The sequence below is a fragment of the Guyanagaster necrorhizus genome (assembly GCF_019112545.1).
Source record: "Guyanagaster necrorhizus MCA 3950 unplaced genomic scaffold BT62scaffold_9, whole genome shotgun sequence".
Taxonomy (NCBI): domain Eukaryota; kingdom Fungi; phylum Basidiomycota; class Agaricomycetes; order Agaricales; family Physalacriaceae; genus Guyanagaster; species Guyanagaster necrorhizus.
In genome coordinates, this window is record NW_025064888.1 from 541,349 (window position 1) to 559,891 (window position 18,543).

Here is an 18,543-nt window from a genome sequence, read left to right on the forward strand (position 1 = left end):
AGACTTGACTGGCCATTCGATCTCATTGGTCGGTCCTGGGCATGCATATTACTGGTCGCCAAAAATATGCTTCTATCAGAGACACTGCGCGTATGCTAATGACTTCGCGTTTTACCGTACAAGACTTCCTCCGTCCACAACTTTAACAGGGGGATTGTGATCCTACGACCACGGTGACTGGGTCGTGTCCAGGTTGTCCATGAAGGACGTCCAAAACTCAGGATCCATAAAGATGTTTGAGTTGTTTGACAGATTGGCGCTGCTCCACTCCGTGAGGGACGGCAAGGTACTAGTTTCGAAGCTGGCGGGGGATTCGGTCGGCGTAGTACTTGAGCAATTAAGGCTAGGCACCGGCAACTGGCTCTGCCGTTCCCACAGATCTACCAATGTCGCGATAATATGCGCGTAGTGGGTAAGAATATGCGTAGGCCCCAACGCCAATCGCGAAAGCAGTTCCACCGTCATAGATATCAACCTATCACATGCGGCTCCTAGCGGCGTACAGTTCAACTGATGCATCGAGAAATTGGCTACTACGAGCCAAGTCGCCGCGAACGAGACGGTGGTGAATATGCTGTCGGGGACAGCAACCAGAAGGTTGGCGTCAACCGAGTGCACCGCGGAGAGAACGGATTGCGCCGATTTGATACTGTCTCGTCCTAGGCACATCGCGATGGAGGTGCCGTGATATTGGGCACGCAACCAGGTCAGGCTGGGTGTGGCGTTAGAGCCTGAGATAACGGTGCGCATTTCCCTGAGTGCGTGTTGTGCGACAAGCAATCGAGATCCGTGGTACTGTAGGAGAAGCATGTGGAAGGCAAACGGGTCATGCTGAGACACGACTGGGATTGGCGGGGTCAATAATAATTTCGCCGATGGCTATCCAGACTTACCGGGAAGAGGCGCCATAGGCGTGTACAGGCAATCCATGCGCGTCAGAACATCCTGGACTTGCAGATAAAAGCATTCAATTTCGGCACTTTGTGGACCCTTCAAAGTGATTTTGCTACCCTTTTCCGCGAGATCCATCAATTTGCCCTGGATATTAATTCTCAGGTCCCTTTCTTGGGCAAGGAGGCCAACGGAACCGGTACTCAGCACTCTATAGTCGAAAGCGGACCGCGAGGACAGTGAATCACGCCTGGTGCCAAGGCAGACCCTGTAAAATACAACCGATGCTAAACAACCGCACATATGAACAGTAATTCCAGGCGCATATGACTCACATCGATTCCGTGGTCGAAAGGAGAATCCACTATAAACAGAATAGCTTGATCAGCATCGCATCAGAATACTCGGTGAAGAGTCTATTCCTACCAGGCGAGACCTTTGGATGGCTTCTTCATAAACCTGAGAATCTGTGAGACCCTGTTCTTGCAGTCTGACCGCATGTGCGGAAGCTTCTTTCAGCCGAAAGTTCATGCCCATACTAATAGCCGAAGCAACTAGCAATCGGCTATCTTGGGCAGGACATTGCAGTGGGGACCATAAAGATAGAATGATGAGTGCCCCGATCGATTCCAATGACGGAATAGGGTGGAAAAGGTGTTTGAATAAAATATTGTCGGTTAATCGATATAATCTGGGAGCCACGGAAGTCTGGGTTATAGGATCCAGATGTCTGGAAGCAATCGTACAGCGGACCAAGTCAAGAACTCCGTCTTGTTCTGATATAGTTTGAAGCTGGCATACCCAGCGCGTGTACCGTGTTTCGAAACTGAGAGAAAATTTGGAGATGGAGATAAGAACGAGTGATTCCTAATGGGGTGGAACAACGTCAACGTACATCTGTAGCAACCACGTAATCTGTGTTCTGGTCAAAATGGTGGATAAAGATTCATCGCTGGACTGATTGGTTGATGAACTGGAACGAGCTTGGGTTGCTGCTGATTCCCTGCAGTTCGCGAGCTCTCTGATCGCTAGCATAGGTGCTGCGGTCCAGTCAAAACTTGATATAGGTCCGACAGGACTTTGTGGGCGCGGAAGAAGGTCTTCGATCCTCAGATCTCGTGTGCTGGCCGCAGGCGCGGAAGAAGGAGGCTCCCGAGGTATGTCCGGCGTTGAGACAAACACCACGGGAGGATCCAAATTTACTGGAAGGAGAATTGTAGATGTCGACTCGCTGTTACTCTTTGATCTGACATGGATGATGTTCGATGTCTTGAACGAACACTCAACGTTTAGGACATTGCAGCGATGACAGCGTAATTGAACACGATGGTCGGAGCTGTTGCCAATATCATCGGGAAGTTCGCAGCGCGTTTTGTGTCGCCTGCAGGAAGCACAGGCCTGACTGGCTTTACGCCGTTTTGGTTTTGGCGACACGGTGTTTGAATCCGCACCAGCTTCTTCGCCGGCACGTTTCATTGGTAGGCTACAAGTTTAGATCAAAGCCTCAAGTCCTGTGGACCCGACGGTCAGAGGAGAGTCAACGTTACTCGCCTTGAAGCTGAAAACAGAATGATAGGGGGTTGTTGACGAATCGGCACGCAATGACGTATTGTGGCCGGTAATTATCCTTGATTTATGCCGTGTTGCCGAAATCTGAATCCTTTCCGCCCGGCTCGGAATTTCGAGGCATATCATCTGGAGAAGCAAGCTATGATATGGTACTAGTAGAAGAAGAGGTTGGCTGTATTGGCAGGCACACGTCTATTCTTTTAAGCAGTCAATTGGTCAATAGTCAATACCGCCGACATTATTACTTGCGGGCCGCCGTCCGTGATCGTATGCTTTCGTGATGGAAGCCTTGTCATCGCCGGCCGTGGCCCTTCAGAGTTCTCGCAATAAATGAACTTTTGAACGTAACTGAACGGTGTAAAAAGCCAGAGGGTTGCAGAGGGCAGCAAGGCGGATTCAAAGGCGCGCGATAGGTGGGGAGGACATCAACAACGTATCGCGGAACACAGTCAGCTGTTCCAGAAAAGGCAATCGTTGATGGCGCCTCACCCAGGTCCGGTGAATCATCCGACCTTTCTTTGTCTTTCTCTGACTTGCTCCACCCGTCTCCTCTGACAAAGCTTTTTTCTGTCCATCAATGGCCAGATATCCAGCAAGGTAGGCTCTTCTCTTTACCTCCATCTGCTGGTTCAGTTCTTCCCCTCTGTCCCCCTCCCCCCCTTCCTTCCACGAGGCTGACCAGTTCATTTTCTTCTAATGTCTCGGTACTCTAGGTCTGCCTCCTTCGTGATTACACTCTTCGGTATTATCACCAATTCAGCGCTAGCCATACAAGTCTTGGCAGCCTCACGGTCAATCAAATGGGAGCCTGAATTTGAGTGGGAGACGTCCAATGATACGTGGAGGGTGGATGGTGTCAAGGTCGTGTGGGGGCTCCTGCTCTCATATTTCGTCTCAGCTGCCACTGTATGTGCGATAGGCTTCGTAGGCGTGGTTAAGGTGTGCTGTCATTGTTCTCTTAAAACTGATGCCGAATCACTCATCGTCGCCCCTGCACGACACGACAGAGCAAGCCTTCATTTGTCAGGTTCTACCGCGATTACTCTATCGCCGATTTTTCCTTCTGCGCGATCGTTACAGTTTTCGGCGCCTATGGGGCTTTTCGTGGCACAACCCGTACCGGTGTCTGTGAAGAGCTCTCTCGTCAGCCCGAGTTAATGCGAGATCTCGGTGAAATGGGACTCAGCCTGGAGAACTGCGAACGGTGGTTCGAGCGGGCCGTCATGGCTTTTGTGGCATGCATGGTTATTGTGATTGTTGTCCGAGTAAGTAGATAGATGTTTCACTTTTATCTTTTTGTTCGTCCGCTCTAACACCCTAACTTGGGTACCCCAGTTGCACTTCTTGTTGGCCGTGTCGAATTATTATTCACACGTCTCGAGACACGCGAGCCAACGCACTAGCGGTCTTCTGCCTACGTCACGGCCTCACTCCCGCACAGATTCGCTCCAGCGAGTGCTGCTTCTCCCGCGCTCAAATCCATCATCGGATCCGGAGAGTATCACCGTATACGCCCCAGTATCATTAAAGAACCTCACCCCAGAGCTCCGCCAATCAGCAACTGAAGCGTGGGTACGCAGGACAGATTCGCACCGACACACAAGGTCGCAATCAAATACGAACACCACCGGCAGGATAACCCTTCCCATTCAACCTAATGAAGGATTGCTACCGCCGTATTATGACGACGTAAAGGCATAAGCTTAGGTTATGTAGGCTTTTCTTTTTGTTGTTGACCACATACGTATTACACATATCTCCTTCATTTGCATGCCTAGTGTCGTGTTGTCCTTCTTCCTTACATTGCTATTTAGTTGTACAGTCTCGTCTATTTTCATGTTGTACAAGACATATTTTTTTACGGCTTGAAATGCAGTCTTCATATTATATTCTTTGTTGAAATACGAACGGATATACATATGTATGGCCGAAGCAACACGATGTTCAAGTCGAGTGATTATTGGCTCGGAAGTAGGGAGCGTTACATGTCGTAAATTGCGACGGCGGCAGTGAAGTCGAGAGCGCCACAACAACGAGATACTGAATGACGCCACAAGGAAAGCTGCGAGGTAAGGAATGAAAAGGGATAATTTAAATGACAAGGGGTTAGTGCATAAATGACAGACATGATGATTGAACGGACATGACGCCGATTAAAGACGAGGGACTTTTTATCCAAGGAAAAACATGGGTCGCTAAGGCGAATGCCGAGCGAGGGTCGTCGGAACGCCGACAAGCGACACGCGCTGACGATGCAGCAAGTCCAGATGCGCCAGACACGCGCCGCTGAATATCGAATAATTGGGGCAAGGGTCCAGACACGCACTAAAATGCAGCTCGGCGAGTCGGGATTGAAGCCCCAGTCGGGAAGGGAGACCGACGGGAGATATCAGCCAATAGCAGCGACGCAGGTGGTCGATGATTGGACAAGTTGGTGGGAGCGAAGGGAACCAATCTGGAAACAGGAAGCAGAGGAAAATTTGGAGGACCGGGAATCTCGACTCTGACGGCAACGGGGGCTTGCGTGTAGAGGAGGATCAAGTAAGTATTTGTAGTGGGCGTCAAAGTGAGTTCATTTTGTAGTGAGCCCAGGTTAGGCCAGTCCACGGTAAAACTAGCTCTTAGTGGTTCATCAACGAACCAAGGAACTGTATAGAATTGGATGTGGACACGGATCTGAATCTTGCAATACTTGTGATACCTTTGCTATAAAGTCCGGGAGGTTACACGGCAAACATGTGGTATTACCCCCTCTGGATCCTACAGGATGCGAGGTATGAACGGGTATAGACTTCAAATACGAATCGTCAGAGGCAGGTACAGCCAGGTCCAAACAGGGCCGAGATCCAGTCGAGACTCCCACCTTCCTAAACCGGCCATCACCTGGTTGCCGGCCAATTTTTCAACTTGCATTTTTCTACCATTTTCGTTCCAAATCCTTTCGAGGCATATATCTTGCGCATCAACATATATCTGCCTTTTGTTCCCGTTCCCCGTCCTCGTTGTTCTGCCGCCTTCACCATTATTGGGTCAGTCGATGGCCCATTTACCCTTCCCCGCATTCTCGTCCCCGTACTGATGACGACCTTGCCGCCTTTCTTTACAGGCACTCGACCCACCGCAACCAACCCAACTTAGTGGGCAATCCGCCACCGTTATTACCAACAGCGACCGCCTAATTCCACTGGACGAGTACGCTCTCGACCTCCAAAAACTGCCATGGCGCGCCCTCGATCGCCGTCTGCAGACCAATCAGACACTGTATCCTTGTTGAAGCGGCTCAAGACCCAACATCCCAATAACGGAACTGCAATTGAGGACCCAGTTTCTGCCTTTGCGACGGATCTCTTCGACCATGCCAATATATCGAGACTTCACACCTCCTACCTCGAGAGCTCCCCGTTTCACTACGCCATGGTCGAGAAGCTTTTCCAGGACGACCTGCTCAAGAATGTCAAGGATGAGTGTCTTAGCGAGCTGAGCTTCACAGAGAAGGAGACTGACATTTACAAGGTTTGTTTCATTGACTATATGCGCCGGTTTCATTAATCATTCCCGTTCCTCCACAGGTAAATCAGACTGGGGACCTTGCTTCGCTCAATTACCTTACCTCCTCTCAAATCTCCCTCCTACCTAATCTCCTCAGACTCCGCGATGCGCTCTACTCTAATGCATTTCGTTCTTTCCTTCGAACCGTCACTGGCTGCGGGCCTCTGTCCGGTAAGAAGCAGGACATGTCGGTCAATTCGTACACGAAAGGCTGCCATCTCCTCAATCATGACGATGTCATTGGCAGCCGACGCGTTTCCTACATTCTGTACATGCCCCTGCCCAACTACCAACTCTGGCAGAAGGACTGGGGAGGCGCTCTTGAACTCTATCCCGTCAAGGAATCTGCTGATGGCAACCTGGAACCGCTGCCTGTACCGGGGAAAATGATCCCACCAAGTTGGAATCAGTTCATCTTCTTCGAGGTCCAGCCCGGTCGCAGCTTCCATTCTGTCGAAGAAGTTGTCGTTGGCGGAGAAGGCGAGGATGGCAGGGAGCGCTTGAGCATTAGCGGCTGGTTCCATGCTGCCCAGGAGGGTGAGGAAGGCTATGATCCCAAACTACTCACTGCTGAGGGCAAGAGCTCACGAGAGCAGTTGGTTAGTGCTCTCCTCTATGTTCTGTACACCGCTGATGTTCTCCACAGGCTTCTACCTCTACCATCTTTAGACCGTACACAGACACACCGACATCCTCACCGCTGCCTGACGGACTTCCTCAGCTAACAGACCAACCGTTATCCGAGGAACACATATCTTTCCTTCGTGAATATCTCAACCCCGTCTACCTCCAGTCTCGCACCATGAAAGCCCTCGCCTCTCGTTTCGTCGAAGAGTCGTCGTTGGAATTGCACTCTTTCCTTAAGAATGATCTCGCCGAAGCCCTCGAGCCACGTCTACGGGATCTTGATGCGACGGACGGCCTTGGTCCCGAACGAATGGGGCGCGTCCCACCACACTCCTCTGGTGTCAACCTCCCGGCGTCGTCGAACCCAACGACACATATGCCCCATGGGGCCACCAATGGCCAAGCACCGCTCGTTGCCGAATCCAATAGCGCCTGGACCGTCAAAGGACCTCCGCACAAGTGGCGGTACTGCACTCTTCTCCCGCCCTCTCCCTCTGCTCCTGTTACGTCCGTCACCCCACTCTCCGCCCATCCTTCACCGTCTGAGATCCTCAGGGTCCTCCAAGATGAATTGTTCCCGTCCCAGGCTTTGCGAGCGTGGATGGCAAGCGTGACTAAACTTCTCCCGTTGAGACATAATGTCGAAGCGAGGCGGTTTAGGCCCGGGTTAGATTATACGCTTGCGACGAGCGAGGAAAACGAGGCTAGATTGGATGTGGTGCTTGGACTGACGCCCGAGTCATTGGAAAACGAAGATGATGACATGAGAGGAAGGGTTGGCAAAGGAAGAGGGAAGGAGCTTCGTGGGTGGGCCGCTAGCCAGTGGGGTGGTTGGGAGGTAATAAAAATTTTCCTTCCATTAATTTCCTTTCTAATGAACATCATTCTATCATATAGTGCTACATGGCTCCACATAATGAAGAGGACGACCCGGCCGTTTATCGTGCCGGCACGTACAAAAAGTCGGCTGTTCTTAATGGGACCGCTTGGACGATAGACTCGAGCGGCGCTGGGAACGGTTCTACCAACACTAACGGTGGCTCGGCGGCAGCAACAGCAGCCAATGGCAATGGAGGACAAAGCCCGGCTAACAACGGTAGTCCGAATGGGAAACATGGTAGCCCCGATCCAATTCCAATGGATGCTGACGAGAGTGGGCCCCCAGAGGATGAAGAGGACGAAGATGAGGAAGACAGTACACTACTGACAGTGCAGCCTGGATTTAACCGCCTGCTACTGGTTTTGAGGGACGAGCGTGTAATGCGATTCGTCAAGTATGTGTCGGCTGCTGCGGATGGCTCACGATGGGATGTATGTGGTGAGTATGAGGTTGGGGTGGTTCAGGAGGAGGCAGAGATGGAGGAAGCTGATTGACTGACTGATTTTTCCCCTTGCATTCTTTCGTTGGTACTCGGTTGTTATATGTGTATTCCATCTGCTCAGTCTATCTCTTACGTTCCCATCCATCTGGTTTTCTATGCTTGCATTATTTTATATCACTCCTCTCTGCAGACACGCTCTTTGTTGTTGTTCTCCCCATCTTACATAGTTCGTAATCCTCAGGTCGCCGCACGCCGTCTGATTAGAAACGAATGAATGAAAATGATAATGATCATCTATGATATGAAATGATTCCCATTCATCATTGCTTGAAACTTTAGTGCACTAAGAACGTCTAGTGATCCGCCCTTGAACGAGGGCATATACTGTGCGAAATGATACTAATATGATTGTTGGAAGAAAAAGAGTCTGGACCAGATTCAGATGAACGGGGATCTCCATAACTCCTCCGAGCCCCAGTTCACTGGCTCGCCTTATCCCCAGATCTTGTTTCGTGTTAGGCGGTTTGAGTCACTTGGCAAGTTCTTCTTCATCAATAGCGGCAACGAATACTGCGCTTCAAAAATTATGCTTTCCGCTTTCTGCGTACTTGCTGGTTGAAACGTGGTGTCACGTCGAATTAGCTTTACCTCAGATTTGGACAGCCAAGGGCATGGATCGGTCCTCCTCAGAGTCTAGAGCGTGAGTTGCTAGGAGGAAGCTCGAACGCTGAAGTACCCCCTGCGGTGTTACAAATTCACGAAGTTAGAAGAAGATGAGGGTAGGGGGGTTCATTTTTGCCGGATGCAAAGCTCAAAATTGGTAGACAGCAGTATTTGTACTGCTGTCTAAAATATTTGAGGCGGATCAAGATTCCACCTGAGTAGTAGTAGAGATGAGCTGAGGCCGTCCTTCGTGTCCCTTTGTTTGAACTGGGCTTCTTGCTTTACCATTTCCGGTTTCGGCGATCAGCTTTAGTGAGTGGGAGGTATACCTATACGGGGCAGACTTGGATAGAATGATACGTATGCCGGCCCTTCTCTTAGCTCGTACCAAGGTGAATCCAGGCCCGTCTCTCGAGTGAGACAGAGCAATTATTTTTATCGGGATTATGTATGGAGCAAGAAGGACCCATACGGAGTAGATAGCAAGCCGATATTGTAAGAGATCCGTAGCCGCTTAGTATTTTGCTGCTAGAGAATCCAGACCCTTCATAAAAGAGAAGAGATGGTGTTCCGTTTCATAACGACTATAGTGGATAAACTCATACCGGCTTGACATTTCCAAAATGATTTACTGCGAGAACGGTTCGGGGTCCAGATGAAACTAAATAAAGAGAGGCTCCCATTATTTCTGCAATCAGCGAGAAACAACTAGTACGCACCGAGCTCTTGAAATTCTCTGGAGAGTAGCAAGAAGGACAATGTCAAGTCGCAATTTTCTGCAGTAATCGAAAGGTTGGTTCCTGCGATTGATTCTCATACCTACGACGCCGCTCTCTCCTCTCCAAACCTATATGATCAACGCCGACCTTCGCACTTTTTTTTTCTGCTAATGCAATACCCTCTTACGGGGAAGGGGATGAGGAGCGAGGAGCGAGAAACAAAGCTAGTGCGAATATAGATGAGTTCCAAACCAACGGACGTATGTGCCTCAGCTTTCGCTTCGGTTAAACGTCTGCATGTAGACAAAAGATTATGGTGGACGCCATGGGTTTCACAAAGTCGTGGCATTGACAAGCCTTCGACAGACAGTAAGCATGTGCATCATTTCTGAAGAAGCTAGTTCATTACGTTGGAACAGAGAGACGGGGATGGATCATTTTTAATGCCTAAAGTCATCGACCCCTGCTTCAGGACTAAGCAACAGAAAGCCCACAAGGACGATGTCGGAGCACTATCGGCAGCCTCAGAGAAGTGAGGAAGGAATATTCGGATCCAGAAGGCCGACAGTTAGTGGAACAGCCCTTTCGGTAGTCTGACACTGAAAATTCATCGGTCTCTTTTGCTGTGGACAGAAAATCATTGGCAGCATGTAACAGTTTAATGTGGCTGTCTTGAGAACTTGATTCCTCTTCGCGGGATTGATATAAGCTTCGGTTACAGAAATTCCAAATCGTTCTTTTCATTTGTAGACAACAATTGCAAGCTCGCCGATAGATTGATAAGACAGTACATAGGAATGTATATCAGCTAATGGAAGATACTCTGAGAAATGCTTTGAATGCCTCTTACGACGAGAGAAACAACATTGGCTCATTAGCGACATGTGCTTAGGGACGTCTTTCTAGAACTGCATCAACGAACAACGATGTACTCTTTGCGCGTCGGTTAAAAAGGATCTCGCTAGAACAGCAACAGTGGAACTAGGATTGTGAGATATAAGTTTTTGACGTCGCGTATGATGTCGGTGAATGAAGTGCTTAGCTGTGATGACATAACTTAGAATGAATTAACTCTCAGACGACGGAAAAATCGTTATCCACGTTCATCCTAGCCGGTCCTCGAAATCATCTCGAGAAAAGATGGTCCGATTCTTTGTCTGCTTCACCCGATCGTCTTTTAGCATTCTAATTTCAAAGTCAGCGCTAGCATCAGCGAAGACCAATATGAGCGTACCTAGCATCCACCCTAGCATCATCACCCTCTACACCGACAATCGCTTGCGGCGTCTTTGCTTCAATGACCTGCACGTAATCCAATGCTATCAACAAATCCGTATCCATGGGATTCAAACGCACATAATGATTATCACAATGCGGACAATATTCGTCACTCTCCTCGTAGCTTGTCATGTCTTTACGGAAAGCCTTCTTGCATTTTTTGCATATAAACGCCATCTCGGTCGTCCGTGCCAGTGGATGCGCCTCGGATTCAGCGTGACAGTCGGAACAGTCGAACCATTTCTTGCAGCAGGGCGCTCGGATGGAAACTTGCGCGTTTAGAATGTGTTTGCTGATGACGAGAGGTGTAAGACAGTAGGTGCGCGTTGGGCGAAGGACACTGACCACATCGTTCAAAGATAACCGACGTTGTGAACGAAAGATTATTGGTGGTCACCGGACAAACCGAAGCAACGCTCCCGGTATCTACACGAGGTTTGTTCTTATTATTTTCACCAATGTATGAAAAATTATGCATAGATATGGGAGTGGGGTGCAAGAGACATAGTAGCATTATTACGAATGCCTGTACATCGGACTGGTTATACGTTTACTCTTGGTAAGGGTAAGCCAACTTGGGGGCATCCTTGCGCCTCCACAACTTCTTCCTGAATTTGGATGCCTTAGAAATGTCCCAGGAGATAAGAGCACGGTACGAACTTTTTCTTAGTCGGGACATGCTCGGCAAAGACTTCAACACAGTACTTAGCTTTGAATTCGCGAATGAAGCGAGGATCCCTGAGCAGCATTATAAATCTGACTATATCTGATTGTGAAAAAAAGCACCAGAGTTCACTAGCAATTCCTAGGTCCTTGCAGCAGCGCATCAAGGCATTGCTCTTGCACGCTTCGGTAGCCGTGGCGACTCCGTTGACGTCAAAATACTCTTGTTCGCCTCTAGCGATGGCGACGAGTCTGAATGAAAATGTTTAGGAAAGGAACCTCCAGAAGACGCGCATACGCACCGCCCTTGGCACACGAGAGCGTATTCCCGGCTGACAATTTTCGCACTGACATTAGTTTCACCGCGAGGCGCTAAACCCCATGCACCAGGACCGAACGCCCTGTTCAGAATGCGACGGTACTTGATTTCAGGAAGGTAAAGAAGGCCATCTGTTCGAAAAGAGATGAGCAGGCGCAACAAAAAACAAAAACAACTCACCTGGCTTGCATTCTACGTCGAGGGGCTCCACAGGCGCAAGAAGGATATCGGCAGCCTCTTTGGGGAAAGCCTGCTGGGAGAGGCCGTAGTAACTTTTGGACCAATCGGTTTGACCTTCCTTTTCACCACCAAAAGGCACTGGGGCATCGTTCGGCTGTGGAGGGATCTCTGCCTCCACGTCTTCGCTCGCGGTTGCAAAGCCAGCAAACCTGGGAGTTCGCAACATCGTTCTTGACAAGGCAAGCGAAGACCTGAGACCTAGTCCCCGAAGTGAGCGCGACTGGTTGGTCAAAACACTCCGAACGAGGCTGGCCATTGTGGTACTGTTGAGACAGAATTTACAATTTTGAAACAAAGAAAAAGCGACTGTCAGACCCTAACCCTATGTCTGCACGTGATCCAGTCGCGAAACTACATTTAACAAACAAGCTCCCACAAAGCCCTTTCGAGGCAAATTTCAACTTTTCAAATTCGCATCCAGCTTCTGCCACTCATTTTACGGCCGCATGCACCATGGATGATCAACTGATGGACATGCGAACCCTTATTCAAGACTCTTTGGACGATGCGAGTGCTGTCTTTCTGCACCAATGACAGCCTGTTGACTTCGCGTTTTGACAGATTTTGTCCCCTCGTACGGCATATACTGGTAAAACAACTGCCCTGCAGCGCCTAGAGCATCAACTGTCGATCTGTGTTCAGAAAGAATCAGAAATCCTTGACTTTTTGTTGGCTCTACAGCACACATTTGAGTGTAATAGTGGGTATCATGTTGGTCTGTTTCCTTCTTGTTTGCTGATCTGCATACAGTACCACTACGGTTAATGCCATGGATAGCAGAAGTTTCAGCTGAACTTCAAACCCTCTTAAATAGGGGAGTACCTGACGGTCGGTACTTCTACCGTCTTACACTAGTTCGTGACTGATGAAGGGAACAGACAATGATAGCATTCAAATATCTCAACTCTTGGACCAACTCTCACTTTCTTTGTCTCTTATTCAAGGCATTGTCATGTTGCACCCTCCCAGCAAAACGTATCTTGGTCGGAAATACCCCGTGGAGGTGCGTCATCGTGGACGAGTCTGATGGCAATTAAGTCTGATAGGCGTTAAAAGATATTCATTGATCTACTCGTGACTTCACGTCGCGCATCTTGTCCATCAGATCCAAACTCGTCCGGCTCTCTTCTCAAATCCCGCGAATTACAAGCGCCACTCTCATCCATTGTCATGGACGCCCTCCTTTGTATATTAGTCGACTCTTCTGTTGCTCTGCGCTCGTTTGAAGAGTGCAATGGAGTCCAGGCTATTGTCAAAATTCTCAAACGCGCTGGGACTCCTCGTGAAGTTAGGTATGTCATATCCATGTAGTCGCCGGCAAGCATTTGACATCCGAAAATTAGAATGAAATGCTTAGAATTCCTATACTTCTACCTGCTGGACGAGAGTCCCTCTGCAGAGACTGGTGCTTTGAAGCACCCTACATCAGTGCCGCCCATCACCACAACTCCGGTGACACCTGTTGCTACGACATCCTTGCGACCGAAAAAACCATACATCAACGGGAAGCCGACGCGTCCCATGTCATGTTATGGCTCCTCCACTTACTCCTTCTCATCTAGTTCTGGGAGTGCAGCATCTACCTCTCAATCTGGGTTCACAACGAGCTCTGGAAGTACAACCCTTTCTGTGAGCTCCAGCACCTTCTGTTCAGGTCAAACGTCCCGGTCAACATCCACCAGTTCTGCTGAATCCTTTTCATCGACGTCGTCTGTTGCCTCAGCCTCGACTGCCGTGTCTTCTGTACAGTCATCCCCAACAAAGACGACGGCCGACCCTTTACCTGTATCAAATACGCCAGTCAATATTCCTCCACCAGTATTCAGGCCAAAGTCTCTGTACATGTTGCAGCGGGACCTCGATTTCGTACCTGAGAGTCCCCAAAGGCCCACAGCGAGCTCTGTTGCAAATACGAGCCTCTTGCGACCTCATCCGGGGAAAAGTGTGTCTCAAACAACTACAAGATGCCGATTGGGCTCGGCCTTTGTTCTTGACACGAGTCCTAAGAGGACCGGAGTCGTGGAGAAGGTTCGGACAACTGAAGAAAAGAAGGAAATTCTTGGTACTATGTTGGGGAATGTCGATGCGTTGGTGGAAGGTGTTCGGAGGGTGGGTGTCTGGGGACTGGGATAGGTTTCGTGTAGCTATATGTATCGCATTTGGGATACCCCATCTTTTCTCTGGAATATTTCATGAACAGGAGAGCACTGTAGAGAGAAGTAAGAGCATTAACGTGATTATAAACACACTGTATGATTCCGCCGTGCACCCAGTTGTAACGTCACCACATAGGTTCTACTTCTTCCCAGTAACAACAGTCTCAATCGCAGCATCCATGAGCCCTTTCTCCTCTTCCTCCGTTAGATGCCCAGCATTCACTCTCGCCAGTGATGTTGCGCGTGACTTGACCTCATCATCGAGGTCTTCGAACTCGTCTTGTTTCACAGCGTATATTGAATACGAGTATACCCCTACGGCGAATGCACCCAAGACAAACCCCGTCAAAGCGTTTGGTATACGAAAGGGTTCGCGAGCGCGTTTGAGCCCGGGGGACATAGCCTGTGTTGTGTTCTTACCTGAGGACCAGCGATACAAGATAAGAGATGGAATGATGAAACGTACCCCGGCTTTGGGTCTGTAGGATTTGGCGACTTTGCGCGGGTCAACGTATTTTTTTGACCAGCCTTCCATGATTGAAGGTGGTAGCGAACTCAGAGTAAGTATCGGCAGATAAGATCATAACAAACGAAAAAGTGAACCTCAGGACCATTTGAGGTTAATATATCGCACAGTGGATGTGACTCCATAGCTAAGTGGTTATAGCATGAGATTGCAGTAATGTTTATCTCGGGGTCGCGTGTTCGAGTCACGCTGGGGTCTTAGCGTTGTCGATCCTCCATGGCACGTATTCTTATTTTTATTATGCTTTCGAAATTCGAAATTCGTACCACCGAAGATCCTTCGTCTTCCTGGAAACATGTCTGATGCTGGGTGTAAGAGAGTGATCGGGCTGCATTAAACACTACAATAAGCTTTGGGGGTGGGGTTATTGTTATCGTCTGTTATGTAACTTCAGTACTGGTAAACGAACGGTTATAGACCTGATGTCGCAGGCTGCAGATTTACTACACCACCCATATTGTCTAGAGTCCAACCTGATTCACACTGTGCAGCGTGTGCTTAACATCATTATCAAAACAAGCTATTCAATGGTCTAATCGACTATATTCCTGAACTTGGATGACCCGCTGTTGATGTTATGTTAGGACAAAAATGGTGCCAGTGCATCATAGGAGAGGCAGAGAAAAAAGTGTTATCATTCAGTGCTGCATCACTCCAAGGTGAAAAGGGTCCGTCAGGACCCTTGATTCTTCTGTAACTTCAGCACGCTACGAAAATAGGATCTGCTTGGTCAGGTTGCTCTTAGAGCTGGGAAAACGCTGATGCCATGAACATATCAAAATATATGCCAGGGACATGATGGTATGCCACAGAGAGATAGAAGACTTTTCTTCCTCTGGTGAGATGGAGTGCGCAAGCGGACCCAAACTTAGCTAAGGTGTTCTGGATGGGGCAATATCAAACAGTATCTGGGATTCAAGGCAACCAACGTAAGTACTACCAGCGGTGGAGGCTGATTTATTTCGCACGTTCACAGAAGGACGCTCTCAAGAAGCTCTCGTTATGTCGCCCAGAGGCAATTCGATGTTCTATACCTGTATGACTCTGAATGGTCACGGTTCACCTCGAGAATTGTCAACTCTGGATCCTAATTTGTAACATTTCAGAAAACTGACATGCACAGGGGAGCATTATTCAGTTGAAGAGAAACAGCGCTCTTCCAATTAGTGGTAGAAGTATTCAGTTTGCTCATAGGCTCCATATACAAATCATGACGGAGGAAAGGATTAGTAAGTTTTTTCCATCTGTTGAAGAGATGGACATCAGCCTGACTTCCAGCGCCCGTGGTATCACATTGCCGTGTTGTCATATCACGACTATGCGGTAGGCCTGATTGTAACATTGTAGTAGAAACCCCTGCATGACGAACACGGCCCCGAATACAAAGAGTTGCTGATGATCAAGAGATCTGGATCCAAGAAAAAGGGGTAGCTAGAAATGGCCGCTGGTGAGGCTAGTGGCAAAGCAAATCCTGAGTGTTGTTAAAACATTAAATTTAGACAGCAGACTAGGCGCCTTTGGAGGAGCGTTATCAGTGAACAGTAGAGCTAGTCTGGCGGAACCGACGTTGTAAAGCCAACCGGTTCGGGACGCCAGAGGCGTTTGGTACTATCTCATCTTCCGATTCTTTACACGGTACCTTCAACTGTCATACAAGGCGCGAGCCCGAAAGACGAAATATCTGGTTTCTCTGTGACCATCGAATCTACTTTTATCGCCTTTGGTATGTGGTTATTACTGTCCTGATCTACATGTGTGCGAACCTTTCTCAGCAGCTCGTTCTACTGTCATTACGGTATCCAGGCGGAACTGCTAGAACTCAATGACTGCGATGGAATTACCAGGCAATTTGTGGTACACGCAATCTAGCAAGTTCTACAGGCTATTGCGCTCCGATTCGCGAGGGAAAGCTTGTCATCAAGGACGAAACCTTTTGGGTTCGAGTTTATCTTCTATATGATGTTGATGTGATGTTGATGTTAGTTCCTTCCCTTCGTATGCGTCGCGCACTCACCACGCATCACAGTTTCAGAGGCATACATGAATGATGAAGTAAACTCTCCTTCTATGAAAGACGTGTTGAATGTGGGTCTGCGCGTCTCTTACCAATAATTAAGTGTTTGATCTCGCAACACTAGATCTATATCGACAATTTCCCCCATATGAGCGGGGTATGGACTTTAACTTACAAGGTCAAGTCTATCCTAGACCGCATAGTCATACATCGCTTCTTGTACCATGGTTTGAGTCAATCAATTCTCAATGTACGCTTTTTCTTGGACTGTATCAGGTTTACATTCGCACAATTCCTTCTTCCAGGTTGCAGGATATGATGCTGCAAACGACTTGTACAAGGTAACTGCAGGTGTTTCTCTGCATTGGTCTCTTTGTGAATGCGAAATTAGGCTTTTCTCAGTCAAGAGATGCAATATTCTTGCCCCATCTGGAGTGACAAAGAAGGTGGCGTCCGGGGTGATCTGGCTGGACAAAGATCTCTTGGTGACCTTGAGCGCGCTCAGGAACATAAGATTGGATATATACTGAGCAAAGCTTCTGCCCGGGCACCGGCTGTTGGAGATAGGGAGTGGGTGGGGAAGTCTCGCTATCGCGATGTGAATGATTTCCTAATCCGTTACTGGATATTGACTCTTGCTACTTCTGAAGGCGGCTGAAATGGGATGTACAGTCGACTCTTTAACGTTATCGGTAGAGCAAAAGGCTCTGGCGGAGGAACGAGTCAAGAAAGCGGGATTTAGTCCCAAATTCGCATTCATTTAATGGATTACAAAAGCATGCCTCCGAGAAGGCCTTTGACGCCTGTATTGCCCTGGAGATGGTCGAGGTGTGCTCCCTAGTACAGCTTTCAGACGAAAATATGTATGCTTGCACAGGCTGTGGGAATACGATACATGCCAACCTTTATCAGAACCATTGATTGGGCACTGAAAGATGGCATCGTCGCTATCGTTCTTTCTGCAACATGTTACCCAGACTCTATGTTTAGCCCATACAAGTACGGAAGTTCTTTCTGGTCCGTGTTCGTTGCTCATCGGCTTCATCAGGGGTGGTGATTTCATCCGGAAATACCACTAGCCATATACCCCATACCTCTCAGCGCTACTTGGCTTGCACAGCAATTCCAGACAGCTGTTCGCGAACGCCTATCTCTGGAAAGCGTTGAAGATTATGGCTCGCGCGAGTCTTGGACAGCCCGTGCAACTGACTTCCATCTCAATATTCATGGCAAATTATTGTTGATGTTTGCGTGGATGGGCGAGATTGGATCCGTGTATTTTGTACTCTTGCTGCTGCGATTCTTATCTTTCCATTAACAGGCGCCTCGAAGAAAATTGGACGCAGAGCTTATATCGTCTCTACAAGAGCGGTAACAAAATTTTTAGATACACACGCGTTGAATGCCTACGAGCAAAGATGGCTCTACATGTTTACATGGAAGTAATCTACTCGCGTGTCTGACTGACACTCCATTATTGGACCTTCGTACGACCGGTCAGTCAATACGAACACCATCATATTGCTCGTACGCATCTAAAATTCCCTTAGGGATGCCCTGTTATCGAATGCACTTAATTTTCCTCCGGCTCCATACTCCCACTTTTTTGGCGTTTGAGACGCGTACACTGTATTTCGCACTTGGGGACGAAGATGCAATTGGTTTCTATTTACTGTAGGTCTATAGTTAATTTGACTACATGAGACCTGTTTCGGTAGGGCAAAGCTATAAACGTGCTATGGCAACCTTTCTTCTTTTATAACGCTTGATTCCGGAACATACTGTAGTCCTTTGGCATGCGATCCATGTACATGAATTAGTCTCCCAAATATCAGCACATATACACGGGCAGATGAAGTCAGCAGATCGAACGAAGATTTGGTGCCGCATCAAGAACGTGAAGCTGCTTCTCGCTATTTAACCGTTTGAGTCCACATCTCGCAAGCTTAACGTATGATGCTGCTACGTAACGTGTGACACTAAAGCCGAGGTAGGACAATGCAGGCC

At 48.5% G+C, this 18,543-nt stretch overlaps 8 protein-coding genes and 1 non-coding gene across 9 annotated transcripts; 5 read left to right on the forward strand and 4 right to left on the reverse strand.

Annotated features, from left to right (window-relative positions):
• Positions 1-162: 162 nt before the first annotated feature.
• On the reverse strand, positions 163-2,367 carry BT62DRAFT_1004357 (uncharacterized protein; the record flags this gene model as incomplete). Its single annotated transcript, XM_043177027.1, has 5 exons — positions 163-842; positions 894-1,159; positions 1,227-1,255; positions 1,318-1,717; positions 1,787-2,367. The coding sequence occupies 5 exons, from the start codon at positions 2,365-2,367 to the stop codon at positions 163-165; spliced, it is 1,956 nt and encodes a 651-aa protein (XP_043041100.1).
• A 707-nt stretch (positions 2,368-3,074) lies between these two features.
• On the forward strand, positions 3,075-4,409 carry BT62DRAFT_930616 (uncharacterized protein). The gene is made up of 3 exons (XM_043185965.1): positions 3,075-3,399; positions 3,468-3,725; positions 3,796-4,409. Exons 1-3 carry the CDS (start codon positions 3,157-3,159, stop codon positions 4,159-4,161), a joined length of 867 nt encoding a protein of 288 aa, XP_043041101.1. The 5' UTR covers positions 3,075-3,156; the 3' UTR covers positions 4,162-4,409.
• Positions 4,410-5,270: 861 nt separating this feature from the next.
• On the forward strand, positions 5,271-8,269 carry BT62DRAFT_966606 (uncharacterized protein). The gene is made up of 5 exons (XM_043188829.1): positions 5,271-5,489; positions 5,567-5,973; positions 6,030-6,608; positions 6,656-7,474; positions 7,534-8,269. The coding sequence occupies exons 2-5, from the start codon at positions 5,680-5,682 to the stop codon at positions 8,008-8,010; spliced, it is 2,169 nt and encodes a 722-aa protein (XP_043041102.1). The 5' UTR covers positions 5,271-5,489; positions 5,567-5,679; the 3' UTR covers positions 8,011-8,269.
• Positions 8,270-10,089: 1,820 nt separating this feature from the next.
• On the reverse strand, positions 10,090-11,029 carry BT62DRAFT_1074980 (uncharacterized protein). The gene is made up of 4 exons (XM_043179067.1): positions 10,964-11,029; positions 10,697-10,910; positions 10,575-10,642; positions 10,090-10,525 (listed from the first exon to the last, which is right to left on the reverse strand). The coding sequence occupies exons 1-4, from the start codon at positions 10,966-10,968 to the stop codon at positions 10,444-10,446; spliced, it is 369 nt and encodes a 122-aa protein (XP_043041103.1). The 5' UTR covers positions 10,969-11,029; the 3' UTR covers positions 10,090-10,443.
• A 71-nt stretch (positions 11,030-11,100) lies between these two features.
• On the reverse strand, positions 11,101-12,092 carry BT62DRAFT_930618 (mitochondrial genome maintenance MGM101). Its single transcript, XM_043185966.1, has 5 exons — positions 11,781-12,092; positions 11,584-11,731; positions 11,405-11,533; positions 11,279-11,356; positions 11,101-11,226 (listed from the first exon to the last, which is right to left on the reverse strand). Exons 1-5 carry the CDS (start codon positions 12,004-12,006, stop codon positions 11,169-11,171), a joined length of 639 nt encoding a protein of 212 aa, XP_043041104.1. The 5' UTR covers positions 12,007-12,092; the 3' UTR covers positions 11,101-11,168.
• Positions 12,093-12,230: 138 nt separating this feature from the next.
• BT62DRAFT_1074981 (uncharacterized protein) lies at positions 12,231-14,023 on the forward strand. The gene is made up of 6 exons (XM_043179068.1): positions 12,231-12,347; positions 12,402-12,540; positions 12,591-12,668; positions 12,719-12,843; positions 12,897-13,132; positions 13,184-14,023. Exons 1-6 carry the CDS (start codon positions 12,294-12,296, stop codon positions 13,971-13,973), a joined length of 1,422 nt encoding a protein of 473 aa, XP_043041105.1. The 5' UTR covers positions 12,231-12,293; the 3' UTR covers positions 13,974-14,023.
• Positions 14,024-14,135: 112 nt separating this feature from the next.
• Positions 14,136-14,531, reverse strand: BT62DRAFT_1004363 (uncharacterized protein; the record flags this gene model as incomplete). Its single annotated transcript, XM_043177028.1, has 2 exons — positions 14,136-14,399; positions 14,463-14,531. The coding sequence occupies 2 exons, from the start codon at positions 14,529-14,531 to the stop codon at positions 14,136-14,138; spliced, it is 333 nt and encodes a 110-aa protein (XP_043041106.1).
• A 108-nt stretch (positions 14,532-14,639) lies between these two features.
• Positions 14,640-14,720, forward strand: BT62DRAFT_t61. Its single transcript has one exon. It is a non-coding gene; the product is annotated as a tRNA-Cys (tRNA).
• A 1,012-nt stretch (positions 14,721-15,732) lies between these two features.
• BT62DRAFT_918875 (uncharacterized protein) lies at positions 15,733-17,999 on the forward strand (the record flags this gene model as incomplete). Its single annotated transcript, XM_043184111.1, has 12 exons — positions 15,733-15,751; positions 16,180-16,245; positions 16,298-16,317; positions 16,367-16,459; positions 16,506-16,607; positions 16,661-16,786; positions 16,842-16,877; positions 16,928-17,134; positions 17,233-17,364; positions 17,414-17,553; positions 17,638-17,811; positions 17,858-17,999. The coding sequence occupies 12 exons, from the start codon at positions 15,733-15,735 to the stop codon at positions 17,997-17,999; spliced, it is 1,257 nt and encodes a 418-aa protein (XP_043041107.1).
• Between the last annotated feature and the right edge of the window lie 544 nt (positions 18,000-18,543).